General features: G+C 43.7%; 1 protein-coding gene across 4 annotated transcripts in view; it reads right to left on the reverse strand.

The window, feature by feature from the left end:
• NUP214 (nucleoporin 214) overlaps positions 1-25,999 on the reverse strand; it is a 101,425-nt gene that overhangs the window by 26,004 nt on the left and 49,422 nt on the right. For all 4 annotated transcript variants that reach the window (XM_044264668.1, XM_044264665.1, XM_044264667.1 and 1 more), the window contains 6 exons: positions 14,711-14,786; positions 13,331-13,409; positions 10,470-10,560; positions 8,214-8,275; positions 4,277-6,094; positions 2,444-2,514 (listed from right to left, as the gene is read on the reverse strand). In XM_044264668.1, coding sequence (XP_044120603.1) covers positions 2,444-2,514; positions 4,277-6,094; positions 8,214-8,275; positions 10,470-10,560; positions 13,331-13,409; positions 14,711-14,786 — 2,197 coding nt within the window. The remainder of the gene's footprint in view (positions 1-2,443; positions 2,515-4,276; positions 6,095-8,213; positions 8,276-10,469; positions 10,561-13,330; positions 13,410-14,710; positions 14,787-25,999) is intronic.

The raw sequence follows: 25,999 nt of genomic DNA on the forward strand, positions 1-25,999 counted from the left end.
CACTGCTCTTTTGAAGGTAACCTGTCTTTTTCCCGAAGGCTTTTAACATTTCATCTTCCTAGCTCTGCAGCTTCACTATGGTGGGTCTTGGAATCTGTTTCCTTTCACACATTCTGCTTTGCGTTTGCTGGACTTTAGAATCTGTGGGTTACTGTCTTCTACTGGTTTGGGATATGTGTCTTTTCTCTGATATTCTCACACAATCCTTTCTCTTTCTCTCCTCTGATTATACGTGTTAAATTTTTCTTTTCAGATTCTGCGCTCTCTAGTGTATTTTCCATCTTTTTTGCTCTCCATGATGCATTCCAGGTAACTTAACCCGACCTGTCTTCCAGTTCGAGGGCCACCAAACTAGAGTCCGTGGGCTCAGTCCAGACTGCTGTTTTTGTCAATAAAGCTTTATGGAGGGGCACCTGGGTGGCTCAGTGGGTTAGGGCCTCTGCCTTCGGCTCAGGTCATGATCCCGGAGTCCTGGGATCGAGCCCCACATTGGGCTCTCTGCTCGGCAGAGAGCCTGCTTCCTCCTCTCTCTCTGCCTGCCTCTCTGCCTACTTGTGATCTCTGTCTGTCAAATAAATAAATAAACAAAATCTTTAAAAAAAATAAAATAAAATAAAGCTTTATGGAAACACAAGCACACTCACTCAGTTACTGTCTGCGGCTGCTTTCATGCAGCACCGCGTAGCAGCACCGAGCGGCTGGGATGGAAACAGTATGTGGTTCTCTCAAAGCCTAAAACAGTTACCACCTAGGCCTTTACAGAAAAAGTTTGCTGATCCCTACTATAGAACTGTTCTCTTCAGCTGGATCTAATCTGCTGGTTTTAAATTTTAATTATATTTTTCTAGCACTTCTATTTGGTTTTCAATGTAGCTAGGACACTTCCTATCTCCTACTCTTTACCAGTATGTTCAAGTTTGCCTTTTATTTCGACTAAACATGCAAAAAACAGCGCTGTTCTATAAAAGTCTTTACAAATATATGTCTGATGTTTATCCTGGCCCTTGCTCATAGTTCTTTGCTTCTTTTTGTGATTAATTTAGGTGTGGGAATCAATGTCCTTAAAAACTGTCCGCAGCCTAGAGTGAAGTTACTCTTCTTCAAGGTGGGACTGTGCTGCTTCTGCCAGAAATCCACCGACACCACCATCCCAGGGCCCTGCCAGGCTACATTCACAGGCGGAGACCAACGAATCTGGAGACCCAGCTCATTGTGGGGCAGGGTCTCTTTCAGACTCCCTTCTTTGTGTATATCTCAGCTAGTGACTTCTGCCCCTTTGCCCTTTGGGGTTATTAAAAAAGGAAATTAAAATGTTCTCAGATTAATAAACGCCCTCATGGCAACATTGGCTCTTATGCTCCCATCACTTCTATAGGGACCCATTTTCTTTTCATTCGACTTGGTAAAATACCTTATTAGCTTGCCAGTGCTTTGAAAACTATGGTTTTTATGTTTTATCCACCATTTCTAGATGTTTCCAGTGAGGAACTTGGTTTACATGACTTAACCTGCTATTATCAGCACGAAGTTTCACTTATCCCTGCCACAGATCACGGACCAGGGCAGAGCCCATCTTCGAAGGAAGGGGAGCACAAAGAAAACGTCTTACTGAAGATGGGGCAGAAACATCTAATAGGTCTGCCACTTCGTCAGTTAACGGACACGTGCCAAGCCCACCTTCAGAAAGCCACCTCTGTCTCTGACACAGAGGCCCTTCTTCAGAAGGACTCCTCAAGGGGTTATTATGATCTGAAAGCAGCTGGCATATGACGTAACAGTACATTTACTCTCTCTGGGCCCTCGCCGTCCTCATCTGTGGGATGGGGACAATAACAGCCCCTACCTCATAGAAGCAATAACGATTATGTGAGTCCATTTATGTAAAGCACGTGATACTGTGCCCCCACACAGATAACCACTAGCTGGACAAGCTCAAGTAAGTCACCAAAAGGAGGGTATATAGCTTAGTCCAGGGACGCTGGATGGTGTTGGTTACGTATTTTTCTTGTTGCTTAAATAAACATTTAAAAAGGTAGCTGTTGTTGTATTATTATTAATCATTATTATCAAAAGGAAGCTATTCTTAACTTCAGAACCTTAAAACACACACACACACACCCTCACCCCACACACAAAGGCTGATGAGTGGACTTAGCCCATGGACTGTGGTTTGCCAACCCCTGCTCTAGCAGAACGGGCAGAGGAGGGATGGAGACCAGGCACTGTGCTTTTTAAGTGCTTTCCTAGAGGACAGTCAAAGAAAGGTCAAAACCAGTGATGCTCTCGAATCAGAGGCTGAGATTCCTGCCGCCCCAAGGGAGCTAAAGAAGGCCAAGCCTGAGAACTACGTGAGGCTGTTCACTGCTCCTGGGCACATGGTAGGAACTGCTTACATCGTGTGGGAACATGTTGACGCAAACGGAGGCAAACATATGTTATTTACCTGGCCAAATACTGTTCCACCAGTGCTGGCTGCTTGACCAAACAAAGAGCCAGTATTACTGGACCCAAAACCTGTAAAATGAGAAGAGAACAAGTTTAATTTGGATAACTTGTTCACGACATCAAGTATTTTGCTTGTTTTTAAATGGCATTCAGGTGTACTAGGACACCCTAGTACATAATATCATAATACATCACCATTTCTTTATAGGCAATGGAGAACATTATGAGTAAATAAAGACCTTTGGTCATGGCTAACATTTCATAGTAGCAGAAGCTCCAAAGTCCTGAGGACTGAATCCCTGTCTCCTACTAAACCCTGGTGGGTAGTGGCTGATAATTTTCCTTAGGCTTAGCTGTCAAGGAGTCTTTCCAATGACGAACTTAGAATCATGAATAGCTTTACTCCCTGGTTTCCTCTGATCTCAAATACGAGATTCCTTCGGGGTAGTTCATCTTCCTTCTGGGTGGCTTGAGATGGTTGAGGCGCTGCTCTAGACAGGGCCTGGGAAAACTAGGGGGGGACTATGTATTTTACCCAAAGAGCCCTAGACAAAGGGTTAGAAGGCTGAAGTTCCACTCTGATCTCTGTCCCTGATCTAGGTAGCTGAGCTCAAGCGAGATTCAATCGCTCGCTCCTCTAGGCCTGGAGCAGACAGCTCGGCTACCTGTCTGCATTGTTACTGAAGGAGAGATTTTTTTCAGAGGTTCTCAATTGCGTTCGAATGGTTTGATTATACTTGTGCATGAGGGATTCTCAAGTTCAGACTTCAGAAAAAAGGATGCACCCAAGGGCGTGTTGAACACCCTTCTCTGCAAGACTCCTCGGACTTTTCCCCCTGCCCGCACCCTCCCCCGTGTCATCACACTTCCTGTGAGTTCCACAAGCCAAACAGCCTCCCGACACGCAGCAGGTAGATCTCAGGACTGTCTTTTAGCCCTGTGTCCTTGTAGCTGAACTTAGTGGGAGCTTAACAAACATTTGTTGGAAGGTAGGCAGGAAAAAACTTCCTTCCTAATAAACCGAGCCACTTTCAAATAAATAATCACCAAATGAACGAATGAGCAGTTATTTGAAATCTTGCCCACCAAGAAATCACTAATCCATGTTTCCTCCCCCCAACGGCCTAACTGCTCAAGAAATAACTGCCTTTCCTAAGATAATGATCAGAAAGTGAAACCTAGAAGCTATTTCAAATTATGCTATTGAAAACTTGGGGAAACAAAAGCAGCTGCCAAAATCAGACACAACTGACATTAAAAAATAGTAACATTTAATGATTTTTGTTTTAATTACACTGAAAATAGGAAAAAACCCCAAGTTTTCAAATGTCAGTATCTGTCCTTCCGACAAGCAACACGGTGTCAGAGGAAGTAGGATATAAAATGCTGGCAGGCAGTGGACTAGGACAAGGTGCTCTGGAGTCTGGTTCTGGCTCCACGACCAGCATCTCATGCCATGAGATCAGTCTCCTCAAGGCTTGACAGTTTGGACATAATAGCCTCTCATGTACCTTCCAAATTTAAAGGTTCATATTTATGCGTCATTCATTACTTGCCATGACCTTACACTAAAGATGCCTGTGTTTTCCCCACGAAACAAGCACTCTGGTGGCTAGGACAGTGGAGCGTCTGCTGAGCAGCAAAACTGCGGTGATGGTGACAAGGCCCAGGAAATTCCTGAGGCCACGAGTGCTCTCAGCACCCTTCTCGAATTTAGAGTCTCTCTTTTGTGTTCCCTTCCTTTCTTTTAATTCAAAAGTAATACAGGACTTTTGCAAACGTTTCAAAATAACGCAGAGGAGAACAAAGGGAGTCTTCTGTCAATTCTTACCTGAAGCTTGACAAAAGCTAAACCCAGAGGATGATGCCGTCGTGGTGGTGGCTGAAGTGCCACCAAACACAGAGCCTCCCTGCCCGAAGCCAGGACTCTGCCCGAACGCAGGAGGGTTGCTCTGGCCGAACAGCACGCCCCCCGTGTTGGCAGAAGACTGGCCGAATGAGAAGGAGCTGGAGCTACTGGTGCCAGAGGAGGCACCGAAGACGCTCCCGCTGGCGGACGTGGGGCTGGAGGACACAGGCTGGCCGAAAGCAGGCGCGGAGCCGAACCCAGGCTGACTGAAGGAAAAGCTGCTCGCCGGGCTGCTCGTGGACTGCCCGAAGGCCGGGGCCTGCCCAAACGTCGTCTGTCCGAAGACCCCGGTGGCTGAGCTGCCAAAGGCAGGACTGCCAAAGCCCGAGCTGCTGGCCGGCGGTGTGGCGGTCGCCGTGCTGGCCACGCCGCCCGCCTGCTGCCCAAACAGGCTCGGGGCGGTGCTGGCCGCCACCTGCCCAAACACGGGGGTGGCGGAGGGGGCAGTGGCCGTGCTGCTGGTGAGCTGGCTGAAAGCCGAGCTAGAGCTGGCAGCAGGCGGCTGAGTGAAGACAGAGGAGCCCGAAGTGGCGGTCCCGAATGCTGCCGCCTCCGTCGCCGGGCTCGGGGCAATGCTGGCAACAGAGCTGGAGGTTGTTGGGGGAACCGGGGTCTCAACGGCCACAGGGCCGGTGCCTGGGGTCGCAGTGGCCGTGACAGCGGGCTGCCCGGGTGCCGAGAGCACGGGAACAGGAGATGCCGGCTCCGTCTTGACATCAGGGACCGCAGACGCTGTCGGGGTGGCCTCTGCACTTGGGGCCACGAGACTGGGACCAGATGCTGCAGGGCCGGGGCTGCTGACCGCAGGTGGCACAAGGGCAGCTTCTTTTTTAACGGAGTCGGACACCTGTAGAGGAGCTGGGGGGAGGGGGGCTGACGGGTGCTGCCCGAGAAGCGAAGCTGTGGATGCTGCGGCCTCGCTGCTGTCTGGCTTCTCGGGCGAAGCGGGGGATGTGGCCTCCTCTGTGCTTTTCGCAGAGGACACGGGCAGGGTGGGAGCGGACACTGGGCTCAGGAGGCTACCAAACGACAAGGTGGGGAATGAGGTGGGAAGGGGAGCGGCAGTTGTCGCTGATGGAGGGGTGGACGGGGGCACTGTACTACTACTGGTCTGTTGGCTTCCAAAGGAAAAACCGATCTTGCTACCACTCGGGGCCATCCCACTGAAACCGCCCCCCGCAGAGGATGCCGTGCTGGTGAGGGGCAGACTGCCGAAGATGCCAGTCGAGGAACTGCTAGCGCTTGTGCCAGCCGCTGCAGGTGCCCCTGCAGCAGCGGTCACAGAGGTGGTCACAGGGGGCTCTGCGTGCTTCCCTAACATGGGAGAGCCGGTAAAACTAAACCCCGATGGGGCGGCTGAAGTCTTGGTCGGCTGGGCGGTAGTCAGGCTTGTGGATGGAGCCTTAACGGCTGGCTTTGTAGCATCATCTGCTTGGCCGACACGCAGTCCTGAGAAACTTCCCAGGGTCTCTCCAGCCAAAGAACTTGGAAACAGAAGCTCTCCCAACTTGGACGGTGGAGTTTCCAGCTTGCCAGAGGCAGCAGAAAGAGCAAGTCCAGAAGGGGCCGCGGGCCGGCTGCTGGAAGGCGCAGGCTCAGCGGGAGAGGCTCCGGTGCCGGATGGCGCTGTCATCCCAGACGGGGGCGAGCTTTCCGCAGTGGGCTCGTAAAAGGGCTTGCCTCCCCCGCCAAATGAGAATGCGTCGAGCTGGTGTGACTCCTTAGTTGGGGGTGCAGCCCCTAGAGAGAAAAAGAAATTAGTTGGACTTAGCAACACATGACCTGTCACATTCCCACGGACTGTGTCCAAGCCCAGGTCTCTCTGCCCTTGATACGGTCGGGACGGCTGTCCTGTGACAGCGCTCTTCCTCAGGGAAACAGAGTGAATGCTTCTCCACAGCAGGGCTGGCTCTGAGTGAGCTCACCGAGGTGAGAAGGACAAATATCCTTTTTATGACCGTTCCGTCATTATGACCGTTCCGTGTTAACAAATGAACCATCCTATCTAGAAGGCATGAAATTCACAGCATTATCCCAAAAGAGAAATAAAACGACATCTTCTCTCACTTTCCCTTGTGTGTGACTTCCTTAATAACACTCTTGAGGCCATGCTTGTCCATGGACACCCCTGGTAGGCCACGACTTGATCCAGAATGGAAGTTCCTCCTGTGTCTTTTATGGGCCAAGAAAGTGTCAGTCCACAGACAATTATTTTCACGTATAATGTAGGGCTACGTCCTAGTGCTCACCTCAGGAAGCAGCTCTACAGAGGGCACTATGGTCTAGTGGTCAAGGACACGGGCTTGGGAGCTGGGCACTCTGCCACTTGCTGGCGGTGCAACTCTGAAAAAGTTACTTTACCTCTCTGGCCCTCAAGTTCCCCATTTGGAAAATAAACACAGTAACAATAGCTATGTCAAAGAGCTGTTACAAAGATTAAATGAAATACTGATGAAGCCCTGACAAGGCCTGGTCAAACAGTAAGTAACCAAAAGTGGATAGTTAAAGGTAAAATTAACCCACTACAGTGTTTATTGATGTTTCTAACTCCATATTGTTCTTGGGAAGGCTGCAAAGCCCCAACTTCCCATGTACAATTTCCCGAAAGACCTTGTCATATCACTGCTGTTGAACTGAGTTACTTATGGTTTCAGGTTATTTCTACTCTCGTATTAAGTAAAACGTTTACAGAATTACCACTGCATTTTATGAGTTTTTTACTTATGGCTTCCGACAGTTATTATTTTGTTCCTCTTAATCTTTTTATACCACTGAGTTGTTTTTCCTCTAGAAAGTAGGACAGGGAAGAGATGGGCCTCGAGGGTACTCTGCCATATCTAAGTGGGCAAAGGTTACAAAAACAGTTTAAGAATCACTATTCTAGAAAAGAAGGAAACCACCAATCCTTTAAGTGCCACACAAAAATCAGGTTTAGGAAGCCGCTATGCTTTCGGCCCCCTAATCTCCCTCCAGATCTTAAGGGATCCCCGTTTTACTAAAGCCTCTACCACTTGGGTTGGCACACAGAAAGGACTCAAAAAATATTTGTTGAATGAACATTGAAACACGGCCAATGTGTTATTTATTATAGGGAAAATCTAGAAATGGCCTAAATTTACCGACAGGTAAATGGGTTAAGTAGTTCACGGCATACATACAAGATAGAAATTATGTAGCCATTACAAATAACACTTTTATAAGATTTCCAGTACTACTGGAAAAGTTGAAAGGGATGGTGTTAAATGAAATAAGGTAGAAGACAAAAAACCCAGAAGCACATATAACAGAAATGCAGTAACTGAGGGATACAAGGCATGATCCTACCATATATCACTTTCATAATAAGAGCTTGTTTTTTAAAACGAAAGAAAAATAAACTTAATTGCTTAAACTAAGAACTGGAAGGCACCTAAAAAATACATATGGTTTCTTTACAGATCCTAAATTCTTTTCAACATTAAAAACACGGCAGTTGATAGATACATAAACAACACACCAGTAACACACCAGAGGACCAGTGTTGTTTGCCAACAGTTTATACGAGAGAAGATGAACAGTCTCTTACAGATAAGAAGATGGAGCGAGACATTTTAATTCACACGTTAACATTCACATTGAAAGCACAGCCTTGCTTTTCCAGAAGCAAATCCTTTTCTTGTTAATTTAAAAAGTCAACAGACGCCCCCCCCTTTAGTTTAAATCCAGCTTATTCTGAATGCACAACATTGACACCGAACTTACTGCAGATGCATTAAGCAAGACTCAGCAGCAAGGAAAATGTTGACAATTCTGTACGAAAACCCAGCATTCGTTTAGAGGAAACAAAAGGACGGCTACGCCCCGCAGAGAGAGACAGTACCTTGTGTGGTGGTGACGTTAGAAGACGGGGTTGGTGTGATTATCCCAAAATTAAAGCCAGTCCTAGGGAGCGCAAGAAGAGAAGTTAAAGAAGAACAAATACCTGGGGTATTTTTGCCCGTTTAATGTCACATTTTACAACTTAGTCACACGATCGATCTGCTCATAGGAATTTACAACTGAGAAGATAAATGACAGCAGAGTGAAAGTATGATCTCAGAGGGAGTCAAGGGCTCAGAAGGACAGCTGGGCCTTCCACAGCAGAGGCTGGGTGGGGACCTGCGTCCAGGAAAGCTAAGGAGCAGTCCTGGAAATGCAATGGGAATGTCCACGCAGGCGTGGTGGTGAGGGCAGATGGCGTGTCTCGTGATGGAAGCACGGGAACTGGGCCAGGGAGAACCCCGTAAAACCCACCGCAAGATCAGAGAGCTCGCCAGGAGCATGCCACACTACCAGGGGGCAGGGAAAAAGGCAGGAAATAGAACCCACCACCCCTGCTGTTTGGACAGAACAGTTAGTTCTCAGCTGGGAAAATTCGGTTCAAACCCTTTCCAGACTCTTTTTTATCAAGCCCTCTCTCTCTCCTGTTGTAGATTTTCTTTAAACTGTGAGTAAAGATACCATGGCCAAAGAAGAAAATTCAGCACATGCATGAACCAGAAGAGACTACTCACTGTGACGAAAGTTCAAATAGCAAATTTAAAACCATAGTTTCAAAACATGAAGGGCCAAGCGTATCAAACATAGTATTATAAGGATTTCGGTTTCTCCAACCCATCCCTGCCTTTCACGAAAGGACAAAGACCATCAAAGAGGATGTGTTCAACATTTTATCATATTAAAAAAAAAAAAATCCTTTCTTTGTCCCAACCTCGGTGAGGAAATTTTATCTAACAGAGGTAAGCCACTGACCTAGTGACCCCAACTTTTGGGAAGATTATCCGTTTAAAGAAGTGAGGATTCGCCTTTGTGAAATTAGCAATAACTCCTGGCACTGACCTACTCTTCAAAATTGGCTCCAAACTATCTTTGAGAAGTATAAAACACAGTGATTGACAAAAAGAAGAAATAATATATAATATCCTCCCTCAAATTCTATTCTAACTCCCTCCTTGCTCTTCACGTGTTAGGTTGAATGACACGAAACACATTCACATCAGGGGAGAGACCGTGGTTAATTTGATTACAGTCATAAAAGCATGAAATGGAAGTGTTCCTGAAGCTTTCCTAATGGAACTGAACACGCAACCCTCTGACGGCAAAAACAAAATCTTTGGACAGGTTTTTGTCTCTACTCCACAGAGCTTAGCTAAAGACACCTTCCACAGGGTCCCACACAAGTGCCCCCAGCAGAGAGAAGAGCCCTCTGAGGTTAATCCAGGCTCCCGTGGAAAGAAGGTTAGAAGACACTTGCAAATTTAAAAATGACTCAACTTTACAAGTACAGCCATCATTACTTTTAGAAAAGTGAAACAGGAACACTTCCCCATATCTATGTAAGACCCAGACTTTCCAATGGCTACTGGCTTTTATCACTTCTCCCAGTTTAATGTAGTGACCTCTCAAACAGTAAGGCCGATCCAAATGTCACACCTCGCCCCCAAATGGTGTGAGAAGGCAAATATGTCAGGGTCAATAAGCTGGAAGACCAATCACAGAATCTGACACAGACCTACTACTCAAAGAAAAGGAGACTTAGCCTGAAAAACAGAACAAAGAAATATATAGTAACACACATATAAACTTGAACTGAAAATGGGAAACACAGCTGGCCCTTGAACAATGCGGGGGTTAGGGGCACCCACTCCCACGCAGTGGAAAATCTGTGTATAACTTTTGATTCCCCCAAACTTAACTATGAATAGTCTATTGTTGACGGGAAGCCTTACTGACAATGTCAACAGCTGATGAACTCATATTATACGCATTATATCCTGTACCTTATAATGCAGTAAGCTAGAGAAAAAAAAATACTAAGAAAATCATAAGAGAAAAGACATCGTACTGTTTATCGGCAAAAAGCCTGCGTGTAAGTGGGCCTGCGCCCTTCCGACCCGTGTGGCTCAAGGGTCAGCTGTAGATTGACATTAGGACAATAAGCGGCTGCTACTATCATCGGACGCATTATTGAAGTGATAAGAACTCCGGGCTCACATAGAGTTAACAAGCAGATAAATATACCTCTGACTGTAAGACTGGGGGAAGCTATCTATAAGGTTGCTGGCGATCTGCCACGAAATTTAAGTTCATTACTGACCCTGCCGGAGAAAATGAGAAAGACTTGCTGAGCTGCCCAGCAGCAGGCGGGGGAGAAGTCACAGCTGTTTCTATCTTGGCTGCCCCTGGCCCTGAAATCGTGGGAAAGAAAATAAGAACATTACAAAAAAGCTGTTAGAAACACCGTTCCAGTTTGAGGGTCTGTGCAGCCCCAGCCTACGGGCCCCACTGTGCTCTCCTGGTGGGTCGGGTCAGGGGCCAGGGGAGCGGGTGTGTTCCAAACTCGTGCGAAGGCCTCTAAACTTGCTCGTTGGCTCTGTCAGTGTTAATTCCAAACCAACACATACCCCACCCTCCTTTCCACAAAAGCTATCAAAATGATTTCAGTGCACTTTAAATAGAAACCTTTGAAAGTAATATTATAATTTTATAAGCTATAATTTATAATAAAATTTTATAATTACAGAAAAGTAATATATATTGAAGGAAAAAAAATCCAAAGAGAAACAGGGTAATATGAGAAATATGTCTGAATTAGTGATTTCATGGCCATTTACTTTCTCCCTACATCCCTTCATTTCTCACAGAGGATAGTTTCATATTTAACAAACAGTTACAGAAGTAACACAGGATTGCTGGAATGCCGAGAAGTGTAGAATGCTGAAAGTGCAATCGAACCTCTTCCTCACGTTCAATTTCACTGTTAAGGATTCGTGAACAGTTCGGGGGATTATCGTCAATCTCCGTCCTATTGCTCTACTTTAAAAGAGGGAGGGAGAGGGACACTTTATCTAAAAAGCCCAAACTAGGGTGCCTGGGTGGCTCAGTTAAGCATCTGATTCTTGATCTCAGCTCGTCTTGATCCTGGGTTCCTGAGTTCAAGCCCCAGGCTGAGGTCCACGCTGGGTGTGGTGCCTACTTTTAAAAAAAAAGCCCAAGCCAAACCAAACGGAAGAAAAAGTACATTCTCTTCAAATGAGTCCAAGGTAGATATTAGTGAAATTATGTAAAAAACTACTATAATGTAGTGTGGTGTATAATAAGGATATTTAACGCAACCTTGCTTATACTCCTGAAAAATTGGAAACAGTCTGAACTATCAGCACAGTACTGGTAGACCTGAGCAGGGTCAAGTCCTAGGCTCCCACTGATACAGTGAGGTAGAGCTGTGTGAGATATGGAAAGATGAACAAAGTATTTACCGCAACGGGAGGAGGGTTAACACATACAGGATATGACCATTTTCCTTTGAAAAACATCAATGAAGTAACCTTCAAGATATACAAATTAAATCATTAAGGGCTGTTATTTCCGGGATACGAATTTAATGGACAACTTTTACTTCCTACATCATCTCTCTTCCATGTAGATTTCTCTGAGCAGCTATAACAGTTTTATAATCAGAAAAAACAATGAAGGTATTTCCATTCTTAAAGAACCATAGAGGTTTCAGAAAAAATTTTTTTGAAGAAACTTTTGGTAAACTTTTAAAAAGCATTTCTCAGGGACATTTTTCTGCCTCCAGAAGTCCCTTTCCTTTGATGATCCAGCAAGTGAAAACAGAAGTAGATGGTCAGCAATGGAAGACGGTATTTCACAATCGCTGCTACATGATGCATCTCAGAAATGTTGAGGCAATCACGCTAACTGGGTAAGATGTGCGTGAAGCAAGTTCCTTAGGTTTCCTCAGTTCTTAAATTCAGGAGTGACAAAAAGCCCCTTAGAGTGGTCCTTGAAAAAAGCTGGGATATAGGGTCTTTCAAAAACTTTCTAAAACATTAGCCAGAAATGGAAACCAACTTCTTAATTTAATCCTAAATGATTCAATAGTCTTTGGCAACTCTGCTCAGTTTTTTCCTTCAGTTAACTTTAGATCCCCATCGAGAAGTGCTACATACCTCCTTCCCGTGGAGAGCTCGCACGGCAACAGTGGTGGCTCAACCCTGATCCAAATTCTAGAATACACCTTTGGCGTACACGCTAATGGCTCTCCTGAGTGCAAGGACTACTTACTGAAGATAAACCCAGTATCTAGTCAGACAGCTTTCGGTTACAGAGAAAGTTGGAATGACCGTATGGCAGAGCAGGGATGACAGAAAGCAGGCTGCTAATGTGCGGGGTCTGTCTCCAACAGAATATGCCCAGAGACCCATCTGAGGGCATGAATGAAAACAAATGCTGGAGTCCCAGGTGTGGCGAAAACTCAGAGCTGTGGGAGGCATAAGACCCCTCAAGCAGAAACTAACACCTGCCAAATTAAGGGTAATAAAAAAGGCGCCAACAGGAGGGGATGCTGAGGATGACGTCACACCAACATCAGGTTATGTGTAACCTTGTGTTTCCAGGTGGTTTGGGCAATGTGGACCCCTGGGTCAAAGCACCAACAGGGATGACAAAAACTACAAATTTTAGCTAAGAATGACGAAGCCTGAGTGGGTACTGGGAAGTACGCAAGGTCATAAAATCTGATACTGATATTTACCCTGACCTCTTCTATCACAACACATCTGTTTTACCTTCTGCATTTTACCAGCTTGAATTATCACTGTGAACCAAGAGGATTTTTCATTCCTTTTAGTAGAACAATACAGGTCATGTTCCACTCCCTTCCCCTCTTGACTTTCCAGCAAGGCTGGTGACGACAACACTGTTGCTCCTTTTCAGGAAAAGCATTTCTAGGAAGATTTTTCTCCTACTGCGCTCAAATTTCAGAAGTCTGCAGAGCTAATGAAAGGCTCACTGATTTCCTGGAGACTGTTCATTGACTGAGGCCTTCCAAAGATCTCTTTAATAGTATCCTATGTCAACTGCCTCTGTGATCTAGAACACTGAACTGCTGTGTGTATGGGGGGGAGGGATCTTTTGCCTTTTTTTTTCACTAAAGTAAAAACGCAAACTGACCTGAAGCTTTATCACCTGATGACAACTGACCAGACACTGGCATGGGCGCTGATGGCTTCAGGGAATTTATCAGAGATCCCTGTAACAGAACACAAGCAGAACATTTATGTAAAACCACTAGCCATCCTTTAGAAAAGAAACATGTAAAAGGAGAACATCATTAAAAAGTAAGCAAAAATACTTTTAATTAGTGTAATTTAAAAAATCCTTACAATTTAAGTGAGTATTTTTAAATGCCTGTTGTGTCTAAGGGCACACTAGAGGATGCAAACAGGAATATCCTGCAAGCTCCAAGAACACGGTCTTGCCCATGTGGCTCTTTTCCCAGTGCCCAGCACAATGCCTGGCACACAAGAGGCACCAGATTATCAGGCAGCTGAGTAAATGAATGAATAAAATGGGTGCTGGCTCTCAATAGACTTACAGTAAAATAAAAAGCCAAACTGTTTCACTTCTCCACGTCTGGGCAATGTTCTTACTCATTTGTTATGATTTATGCCTACTCAGGTGTCCTCCAAGGCCAACATGGAATCCTCCAGAAGCATGACCAAATGCTAAATGCTTAAATGCCATTTTAAGTCAGGGCAAACTAAGGCTCAGAGCCATGCTGAGAACTCACGATAGGAAAATTCTAACGTCTAATCTCAAACACAGTCCAAAATGATTCATTTCAGAGACATGGAGAGTAGCAGAGAAAGCAGAGAAATCTTCTTGGGGAAGATTTCAGAGATAGCTTAAGCTACCTTTTAGCCATCTCTGATTATTCTTTTCTGGTTTAACTATTTACAATATAACCTATTTTTGTAAGAAACAGTGTTTATCAGGTAAAAACCTAAATGTCGACATAATGAACATTACCAAAGAGGCAAGCTCTGAAAAACAGACATTGTAGGAGAAGCCAGAGAAGCCGCTCCCCAGGCACTGATCCTGAAAGGCGCAGTGTGAGAACCACAGATGGGAAGAAGGTACGAGAGCTGGGCTCCAGCTCAGACTCCAGGATTTACTGGTTGTGTGAGCTTGCATCACTCGCTTGTGCCCAGCTTTTCCTCATCGGTGAAACACACTTAAATACCTGTCCCATTCTACTGCACACGGCTGTCATGTGGTTTAATGAAGATCATGTTAAGTGAAGGTAAATTAGAAACCGAAATAACCCTCACAATGATAAGGTATTACAATTATGACCCAAGATGTCCAATGGCACGAGAAAACAGACTGACCTACTAAGTCAAGACCGGCATAAATTATAGGGAAAGCATCATAGGTCTTTGTTGGACTTACAGTTTGTTTAAACGAAGTCAGGACTTAAAACCGGACTGTCTTCAGTTTCAAAGACAGACACTGCATGGCTGTTCAAAAAAGCAAAAATCAGGAAGTCACCTGCTTAGCCTGGGTAGCAGCCGCTGGGGTCATCGTGGGGTGAGAGGTCTTGGCTGCAGAGTATGGCACCGAAGAACTGGGAAAAAAACAAAACACAAAAGCGTATGCTCAAGAGAAAGGCATGTGGGCAGAGACGTAATTAATTCTTGAGCCCACCGTCTAGCCAATAAATGATACCCATTTTGGGCAAAATATGTCAGGAACCCCAACCAAAATCACGTTGCCACTTTCCTGAAGAAAATATTCTTTAAATAAAATTTGAGTCTTCAGCATAAAAATCAAAGCAGTGAGCTTAAAACTTTTTTTTCTTCCTGAAATCCTAAGAAAAAAAGTTAAAACTATTCAGAAGTAGAGCTTTTCCTTATCTGGACAGTCAACCTACATTATCCTCTTCCTTGCCCCCATCCCGAGTTCCAAGACTCTGTGGGACCTGATTCTCTTCTCCAAGTCTGAGAACGTGCTCGACAGGATCCACGGGATGTCAGGAACGACTGTGATAAATGGCTCCGGGGCGGGACTCAAAGAGGAGACAGAGACTGCCCCCTCGAGCCCAGCGCCCACGAGGCCAGCACACGAGAGAATCAGATGCGCCCCATTCCATGCAGCTCGCGCCTTCGCCGGGGTCTGAAAGTGTATCCACTATGTACGGAAACGAGATCTTTTGGTAACCCTGAACACAGTAATGCAGTGAACAGTTACTTCAGTAATTATCTGGTGTCAGCGCGTGAGGGAACAGACCTGCCTGCTTAATGCAATCATGGACAAAAGCTCTATTCCCGGCTCCTGGGAGCAATGTGTTCACCTGTCCTCAGTCCAAAGCAACTCTGGTAAGGACAGCAGCACTACCTGTAGGATCTAGTTTTACTTTTCCGAATTCCCCTTAGAGTAGGGAGGATTGTTATTTTTCCACCAAAAAATTAACTTGGAAGAGGAAACATGAAAATAAATCCATGCCTTATAGAAGAAAATTATCAAACGATGTTAACGCCCTCGCAAGCTCCCCACCAATCTGTTGGATCGACACAGGACACTTTCCAGGCTTTGTGAGATTGGGCGACAAGAAGCAAATGGAGTTATTTTCAATGAAACAAATCCCCTTTGCTTTTCCATGAAGACAGAAGAAGCTATAAAAGTGTTCTCTCAAGAAACATGTCTCTGCTCCCCTGAGATGTTCCAGCAGAGAGAGAAGGAACGTGGGAGTGGGGCTGAGGAAGCCTGGGGCAGACACGGCAGACCTGGGTAAAGATGTGGTTTGAGCTCCTAAAAATCACAAGGGAAATCAAAATCTTTTATGCTTTCCCAAAGACAAACAAAAAAGAAATTATAAGTAAAAACAAAAGCGCAACTCACCCAACTTTGGAATTATTTTTTACGCCCAAAACTTAAGTCATGACATGACGGTAAATGAAACCATGCACGAAACAGGCTGAGTATAATTACTGCTCTAGCTGCTCGTGATAATGCTATAAAATCTCTCGGGTGTCCTAAATCCCCCAACACACAACACTGGGAACTCGCAGCACGGCCGCACTAGGCCACGTGACAGCTCTGCGGAGAGAAACCACTCAGCACAGTCCTCCGACAGACCTACGGATTAGATGGGACCGGCCGTGACTGCGGAGTGCGACAGTGAGAAGGGATGGCTGACTTCTCCCTGCTAGCAGTCCAGGCCTGAGAGATCAGAACTTCATCTGATGTGCTCTGTTCCACACCCGAAAACACAAGTCAGAGGGCCGCAAGCAGGCACGGGCAGTGCACCAGAGCTCCAAAGAGACACCCACTACAGGCGTCGCGGATGACATTACATTACTGGCAACACTTGAGTGCTGCTTTAGAAATGAGTGACGGGGTGGCACGGGTCACGGAGTGTGGTCCAATTTGGTTCCTGGAGAAAAACACTTTGAACGGAGTCCTCTGGCTCTCATCCCCTAGATCTCTGATAAAAATTAAGCAACAACTACATGTGAAAATACCAAGTATCATGAACACAGGAGACGTCACCACAGACCTTCAATTCAAGGACTGCCTTGAACAAAAAAGAATCACTCTGCTCTCTGTTCTGTTGTTTGCCACCCCCATCAGCGCCACCTGGCCACACAGGCAGGCCGATGTGCCCACGCTGCGGGGTATGCGATCTGCACACGATGACAAAACTGAATTGTTAAGACCATGAAGTGTTAAAATGTCACCTAGACCTTTCTCAGCAGTACTTTTGATGTTAATGAACTTGAAACAAGGCAACTATACTCTTGTTGTGAAAGGGGCCAACTACTCATTCTTTCACCTATTTTAACATATTTTTTAAGTAAGCTCTATGCCAACGCAGGGCTCAAACTCAAGACCCCAAGATCAAGAGTCGTATGTTCTACCAACTGAGCCAGCCAGATGCCTCTATTTCAACATTCTAAAGGGCTTAAAAAATAAGAAAGCCGGTTATGCCTTATTTTGGTAATTCTTCATCATTATCACGGCATCCTGCTACAGATTCATCAATGACACAGCGGATCTAAACTGTGGAAGCAACTCAAATGCCAAGTAATGAACCGGGAATTTTTTGGTAATAGTTTAAGGAAAGGTAAGGCAAGTGAGGAGGAAGGACAACATTTCAAGAGCAACCGGGGAAATAGAACAAAGATCAGGAGAGAAAAGGAAAGCAGGTGATAGAAGATGCAGAAAACAAAGGCTCTCGGTCCATTTTCTCGCCTACCAGATGGACAGTCACCCTGAAGTCTGATAACAAATGTGACACTCTGGGCAAGGATACAGGCAAGCTTGTCATACAGTGCCTGCGGGAAGAGAAACGATACGACCTCTACAGGGGTAAATGCGGCAACAGCTGTCGTAATTACGTCCACGTATGTCCACGAGTCCACAGATGCCTCCGCGCCCTCCCCAGTCCTGCACTGGAGAGGTTAGCCTGCAGTACAGCGAGCTGCAAGCATGCAAAGTAATCAACACGTCCAATTATTTATCCTAGCATCATTGGTAACAACGCCAAGAGGAGCAACCCCCATGTCAATCAGTGCAGGGAGGAAAAAAAAAGCTAACAGTTCATTTTTAGGAGTTTCTTATGTCAGTGGAGACTGTAACGGCCAACCACTGCTCCCCATTGGTAAATTTTATGTCCTTGAAGATTTAAAACATTTTCCAAAATATCATTAAAAGTCTTCTAACCCAAACTGCGGTTCCTGCATGAATGTTCAGATGCCAAATGACTTAAATACTGTAGGAAATGCTTTAGAGCTCTGAGAAAGGCCTATGTTAAATATAAAAACGGGATTCTGTGAAGAATTCATAAGAACATGCAAAACATTCACAATAATGTTTCATGATTAAGCTGAATAGAGGAGGTTGGTTACAAAGCAGCATGTAGTCAAATTTTAAAAAAACTAAATTTTCGGGGCACCTGGGTGGCTCAGTGGGTTACGCCTCTGCCTTCGGCTCAGGTCATGATCTCAGAGTCCTGGGATCGAGCCCCACATTGGGCTCTCTGCTCAGCAGGGAGCCTGCTTCCCCGTCTCTCTCTGCCTGCCTCTCTGCCTACTTGTGATCTCTCTATCTCTCTCTCTGTCAAATTAAATAAATAATCTTTAAAAAACCAAATTCTCAGAGAACAAAGATGAATAATATGTAAATAGTGACTGAACCTTTGTGGTGGGAATAAAGGTGATTTTAATTTTGTTCTTTTTAACTACCTGCTTTTTAGAATTTCTACAACAAACATTTATAATCAGGAATCAAAGTTTTTCCTAAAGTTAAAGTGGGGCAACAACTTTAAATCAGTGAAAGAAAGAACTGTCAATCTAGAATTCTTGGTGAAATATCCTTCAAAAACAAAAGTGAAATAAAGACTTTGGCAAACACATGAAAGCTGAAAGAATTCAGATCTACACCTGAAGAAATGTTAGAGGAATCTCTTCAAGCAGAAGGGAAACCACAGCAGACAGAGATATAGGACTAAACAAAGAAGGACAATAGAAATAATAAAACCATCTGGGTAAGCAAAAGAGGTTTTTCTTCTTCTTTAAATCCATTTCAAATATGATCAACTATTTATAACAACATATCGTGGAGCTGATAACACAGCTAGAAGTAAAATGTATAATGATGACAACAGCACAAAGATGGGGAGGGCAGAAATAGGAGAATACTACTGTCAGATTCTTACATGGTATTTTTTTAAAAAGACTTTAATTATTTATTTGAGAGAGAGCGAGAGAGCAGGCCTTCATGAGCTATGGGGAGGGTCAGAAAGAAAAGGGAAGCAGACTCCCTACTGAGTGGGGACACTGACATGGGGTATACCAACAGACTGGGGTAAGTTAAAGGTGTACACTGTAAACTCTAATGCAATCACATAAATAACATACAGCATTGGGACGCCTGGGTGGCTCAGTTGGTTGGACGACTGCCTTCGGCTCAGGGCGTGATCCTAGAGTCCCGGGATCGAGTCCCACATCAGGCTCCCAGCTCCATGGGGAGTCTGCTTCGCTTTCTGACCTTCTCCTTGCTCATGCTCTCTCTCACTGTCTCTCTCTCTCTCAAATAAATAAATAAAATCTTTAAAAAAAAAAAAATAACATACAGCATTATAGCTCATAAGCCAACAAAAAAGATAAAATAGAATCATAAAAAATACTCAACCCAAAAGAAGTTACAGGAAAAGAGGAAAAATGGAGCAAGGAACAGATGAGACAAATAGAGACCAAACAAACCAAACAGCAGTACCACAGATTACAACCCAACATCATATACCACATTAAATGTAAATGGTTTAAGTACTCTAATTAAAAGTCACAGATTATCAGACTGGATAAAAAGCAAAGACTCAACTACATGCTGTCTATAAGAAATCCACTTTAAATATAAAGACAGAAAATAAGTTCAAAATAAAAGGATGGGAGAAAGATGTGCCATACTAGTACCAGCCAAAGAAAGTTGGATTGGCTACATTAATATAGAAGAAAGTAGATTTCAGAGCAATTCATCTTACCAGGGATAAAGAAGCTCATTTTTATAATAACAGGGTCATTTCATGAAAAGAATGTAATAATCCTAAATGTTTATGCAACCACTAACTAACCTTAATAGGATACAAAAAACTGAGAGCACTGCTAGGTAAATAAGCAAATCCACAATTATAGTTGAAAACCTCAACACCACTTTTAGTAACTGACAGAATAAGTAGATAAAATCATTATGAAAATAGAACACTTAAACAACATTAACAATCAACCATCTTAACTTAATTGTCATTTATAGAACACTCCCAACCCACAAGACAGAATACATGCACTTTTGAAGTGCACAGAGAACATTTACCAAAATGACTGACACTCCAGCTCAGAGGCTGGCAAACTACAGAACAAGGACCAACTACCTCTTTTTATAAATAGTTTTATTGTTAACAGCCATGTCTATTTATTTACATATGGTCTATGGCTGCATGCAGGCTACAATGGCCAAGATGAGCAGCTGAGACAGACTGTATGTCCTGCAAGCCTAAAGTATTTACTGTATGGCCCTTTAAGAAAGGGCCTTCCTGATCTCAGTTCTGAATCATAAAAGAAGTCTCAATAAATTGAAAGACTTCAGGTCATTCAAAGCATTTTTTTTTTTTAAAAGATATTATTTATCTATTTGACAGAGAGAGAGAGAAAGAGATCACAAGTAGGCAGAGAGGCAGGCAGAGACCGGGGGGGGGCAGGCTCCCTGCTGAGCAGAGAGCCCAATGCAGGGCTTGATCCCAGAACCCTGATATCACGACCTGAGCCAAAGGCAGAGGCCTAACCACTGAGCCACCCAGGTGCCCCACAAAGCATGTTCTTTGATCACATGGAATTAAGTTAAAAATAATAAAAAGATATCTAGAAAACATCCAGTTATTTTAAAACTAAATAATATACTTTTAAATAACATAAAGGTATACATGTATTAAAAAAAAAAAACCTAAAAGGATAAATTCAGAAGTATTTTGAACTGAATGAAGATGAAAACATAACATATTCAAAATCTGTGGAATATAGCCAAAGTGGTTCTAAGACAGAAGTGTACAGCACCAAATGCCTGTATTAGAAGAATGGTCATAAATCAATGACCTTAATTTCCACCTTATAAAACTAGAAAAAGAAGAGCAAATAAAACCTAAAGCAAACAGAAAAATGAAAAAAAAAAGTAGAAAAATAATAGGAAAAAAAAATCAGTGAAACAAAAAGCTGGTTCTTTGAGATCAATAAAACTGATAAACCTCTAGCTAGACTGATCAGGAGAGGAAAAAAAAGATACAAATTACCACTAACCGGAAAAAGGGAAGTGAAATCAGTATGAATTCTGAACACATTAAGAGGCTACTAATCTGGGACTATTATGAAAAACTTTGTAAGTGCCAAGAGACTCAACAACTCAGACAAAATGGACAAATTTCCTGAGAGACACAAACTACCAAAATTCATTCAAGAAGATAAGCTGAAAAGTCCCATAGCTATTAAAACAAACAAACAAAAACCTGGAAATTTTAAGCCTAGATGGCTCTACAAATGACTTCCACCAAATATTTAAGGATGAAATTGACAAATCTACATAAACTCTTCCAGGAAACTGAAGAAGAAAGAATACTTCCCAACTCATCCTACAAGGCCAGCATTGTTCTGATACCAAAACCGAACAAAAACATTACAAGAAAAGAAAATCTACACACAAATACCCTTCATTAAGATAGATACAAAAATTCTTGATAGGATTTTAGCAAATGGAATCCAGCTTTATATGACAAGGGGCAATGCATCATCATCAAAGACTGGTTTAACAATCAAAACCCAATCAACGTGATGAGGCTACCAAGACAACTTAAGGGGGGGTGGGGGGAAGAGTCTTCGACAAATGGTGCTGGGACAACAGGATATCCACTTGCCAAAGAATGAAGTTGGACAACCGTGTCACACTATTTACAAAAATTAAGTCAAAATGGATTAAAGACCCAAATTAAGAGTTAAAACTAAAAGATTAAGAAGAACACATAGATGTAAATCTTTATGACCTTTGATTACGCAGTGGTTTCTTAAGTATGACATCCAAAGCACAGGTAAATAAATAAATAAATAAATAAAACTTCATTAAAATTAAAACTTTTTGTGATTCAAAGGACGCTATCAACAAAGTGAAAAACCACCTGAGGAAGGGGAGACAAAGGATCCATTTTAAAAAGGGCAAAGATTTAAATGGACATTTCTCCAAAGAAGATACAAATGGTCCGTAAGTACCAAAGGATGCCCAACATCTTTAGCCATTAGGAAATGCATTTTAAAACCACATGATATACCATGTAACACCCAACTGGGATGACTATAATCAAAAACATAGACCGTACAAGTGGTGGTGAGGATGTAGGAAAAATGGAACTCTCCCTCAATCCTGCTGGGAATGTAAATGGTGTAGCTGTGCTTTGGAAAAAAGTCTGAACTATGTTTGGCTTAAAAAGTCAAACACTGAACTAACAAGATGATCTAGCAATTCTTCTAGCAATTTTTCTTTTTAAAAGATTTTATTTAGTTTTTTATTTGAGAGAGAGAATACACTCACAAGTGAGCAGGAGGAAAAGAGCAGAGGGAGAGGGACTCGATCCCATGACCCTGAGAGCATGACCTGAGCCAAAATCAAGAGTCAGATGTCCAACCGACTGAGCCACCCAGGTGTCCCTAGCAATTCTGATTCTAAAATATTACCCAAAATACTTGAAAACAGGGACTCACACAGACACTTGCATACTGCACAAGGACAGTACACATTGTTCACTACATTATTAACAATATCTAAGAGGGGGAAACCTACGTGTCCATCAACAGATGAATAGAGTATATCCATACAATGGAATATTAATCAGCCATAAAAGGAGTGAAATTCTGACAAATGCTACAATTTCAGTGAATTTTACAAATTCAAGTGAAATACGCCAGTTATAAAAGGACCAATAATATATGATTCCACTTAAATGAGGTACTTAAAATAGGCAAATTCTTAGAGACTGAGAATAGGATAGAGGTTACCAGGGTCTAGGCGGGGGAAGTGGACAGTTTTTTAATGGGCACAGGTTCTGTCTGGGATAATGAAAAAGTTCTGGAAATAAATAGCGGTGAGGCTTACACAGTATGGTAAATGACTTAATGTCACTAAAAATGTATACTTAAAAATGGTTAAAATGGTAAATTGGTAAATGGTAAGTTTTGTTATGTATATATTCTACCATGACGGTTCTGTTTCTACCATTCCTCACTTTAGCCCTTTCTTAATGTAAGAACCAGAAGCTTCCTGCTAAAGCCATAGGGCATCACAACTATTCATGTTTATCAAAGCTCATAGAATTTTACACTAAAAAAAGGTGAATTTTAGTATATATAAATTATGCCTCAACTTAAAAAAAACTGCTAATGTAAAAAACAAATCAGATCAGGTTATACAACTGCCCCAAAGCATGCAACAGTCTGCAGCCAGGTCCTAACTAAGGCTCACTGAATGCTACAGGGCACAGAACTCCACCCCTGCCCCTGCTCCCTGACCTCGGCTCAAAGGTGTCCTCCCCACTGCTCCAGCCACCAGAAAAGCCTCCTGGCCTTCCCGAACTTGCCAGACATGCTCCTGCTATAGGCCCTGTGTTTGGGGCTTTCTGCTTTAGGATACTCATGAGATCTGCTTGGTCTTTGGCCTTTTGGTCTTTACTCAAATGTCAAGTGTCAAAAGCCAATGGAAGGAAGAATTTTCCATAAAACAGGAAGATCCAGTTTAATGGTGAAAGCAATATGATCTGGTGCTTCTGAAATACTGTAGCCACTAACCACAGGGGAGAAGCACCTTTTCTAAAACTGTAGCCCATACCCAGATCAGTCCTAAAATCACTTCCCTACTTCAATTTCCTCCATCATACCTGTCACCATCTTAAACACTGCATATTTTACTTATTCATTTCACTTATTGTTTGTCTTTCCATAACTAGGGCAGAATTAGTTGGTGGGTTTTTTGTGTTTTTTTTTTTTAACTGCTTTATCCCCCAGCACCAAGAACAGTGTATTAAAAGTATTTAATTAAGGGGCCTGCATGGCTCAATCAGTTGGGCTTCTGGCTCTTGATCTCAGCCTGGGTTGTGATCTTGGGATCATGGAATCGAGCCCCCTGTCGGGCTCCACGCTCGGTGCAGAGTCTGCTTTCTTCTCTCTCTCCCTCTTTCTTTGCCCCTCTCCCTGCTGACAAGCTCTCCCTTAGATTTTTTTTAAAGATTTTATTTATTTATTTGATAGAGATCACAAGTAGGCAGAGAGGCAGGCAGAGAGAGAGGAGGAAGCAGGCTCCCCACTGAGCAGAGAGCCCGATGCAGGGCTCGATCCCAGGACCCTGGGATCATGACCTGAGCCGAAGGCAGAGGTTTTCACCCACTGAGCCACGAACGTGTCCCAATATTTTTTTAAAAGCACTTAACTGAGCATTTGTTGAAAAGAATAAATAAATGAACACCAAAAGCCCCGAAAGAAATGATGTGTCAGTTAAGCAATTGCCTTCAGCTCAGGTCATGATCCTAGAATCCCAGGATCAAGTCCCACATCAGGCTCCCTGCTCAGCAGAGAGTCTGCCTCTCCTTCTGACCCTTCCCCTTCTCATGCTTTCTCTCTCTCTCTCTCAAATAAATAAAATCCTAAAAAAAAAAAAAAAGAAAGAAAGAAAAGAAAAAGAAGAAGAAATGATGTCTGGTGTGTTTTGGGAAAAAAATCAAAGAAACCAGCACCCCCACCTCATTTAGCCTCTCGTCATACTCCACCTCCTGCCAGGCGTCTGGCCACACTGGCCTTCTTTCAACTCTGCCTCAAATGTGCTCCGCTCCATCGCGGGTTTGGGCTTCTGGATATGCTGCATCCTCTGTCCAGAACCCTTTTCCCTCCACAGGCAGCTTCTGGTGACTTTCAGCTAAAGTACCTTTCCCCTACCAAGCTCCTCACCAACCCAGCCTCCATCAGGACGCCTCGTTACATGCCTGTACTTCCTCACTGCACTTACTATACTACAATCAAGTAACTCCCTGTGTAACTGCCAGTGGCTCTTGGTGGCTGTCCCGCTAGAACGTAAGCGCTGCGAAAGTGGAGACTTCTAAGTCTTATTCACGATTACCTCCCTAATAACCCAGGGCAGCATCGCACTCCTAGGAGATGCCCCGTGAGAATCGGTGGAATCCGAAGCGACTGAGGAGCTGTGGGTTCGCACTAGATAAACCCTCTTCCTTAAAGTGGCGGGCTCGTCAATGAATGTAACAGATGAAGCCAATGAACATGGGATACCCCAGTGGCAGAAATATGTACGCTCATCGTATAATAAATCTTCTGTAAGATACTGCTCAGAAAAAGTTAAATGTAAAGTTAAGTACTTAAAATACATTCCAGGAAACTACAACTTACCAGAATATGAAAGTGGTTTCATAATGAACATGTTTCTCTCTCCACCTTTCTTATTGGAAGAGGTGGTAAATACCAGTTCACGTTTCTCGATTATGCTTCGCATTAACCCATTACTCAATGCATGGTTATTAAGGATGAACTACATTCTGGGAACCGCACTAGAATGTTGTTTAATACCTCTACTACAGTCCAAAACTACAGGGAAGGAAGAGAATGTTTCTTCGAGATTCCTTTTGATTTGTTGTGTCTGTTTTTCTTAAATCAGAGAACAGGGCAAACTTGGAACTCTTCCTCTGACAAAGCCCTGATGAGAGATCTGCTCAGATGAACCAGGTGAGGAAAGAGTTTAAGAAAAGGCAAAGGGAGGGGCGTTTGGGTGGCTCCGTGGGTTAAGCCTCTGCTTTTGGCTCAGGTCATGATCTCAGAGTCCTGGGATGGAGCCCCGAGTCGGGATCTCCGCTCAGCAGGGAGCCTGCTTCCCCACCTCCTGGCCTGCCTCTCTGCCTACTTGTGATCCCCCTCTCTCTGTCAAATGAGTAAATTAAATCTTAAAAAAAAAAAAAAAAGGCTAAGGGAAATCACTAAGAGGTGTTTGACAGTATCTCAGAAATCCCACACCATAGTGCTTTCACTATTAAGCTGGATTTTCCTGTCTTATGCAATATTCTGCCTCTTGGTGGCTTTTCTTTGCCTTCCCTGCACTAGGAACCTGGCTACAATTCCCCAGCTCTAAAGCACAGTTCTTTCCCTTGGAAGTTCACAACAACCACAAATGACATCTTGGTATAAACAGCATACCAAAGCTTCAAGGTCACTACAAGATAGGAGAGTGGGTAGGCTTGTTTTTGGCTCTTAG

This window comes from Neovison vison, chromosome 9 (assembly GCF_020171115.1).
Source record: "Neovison vison isolate M4711 chromosome 9, ASM_NN_V1, whole genome shotgun sequence".
Classification (NCBI taxonomy): Eukaryota; Metazoa; Chordata; class Mammalia; order Carnivora; family Mustelidae; genus Neogale; species Neogale vison.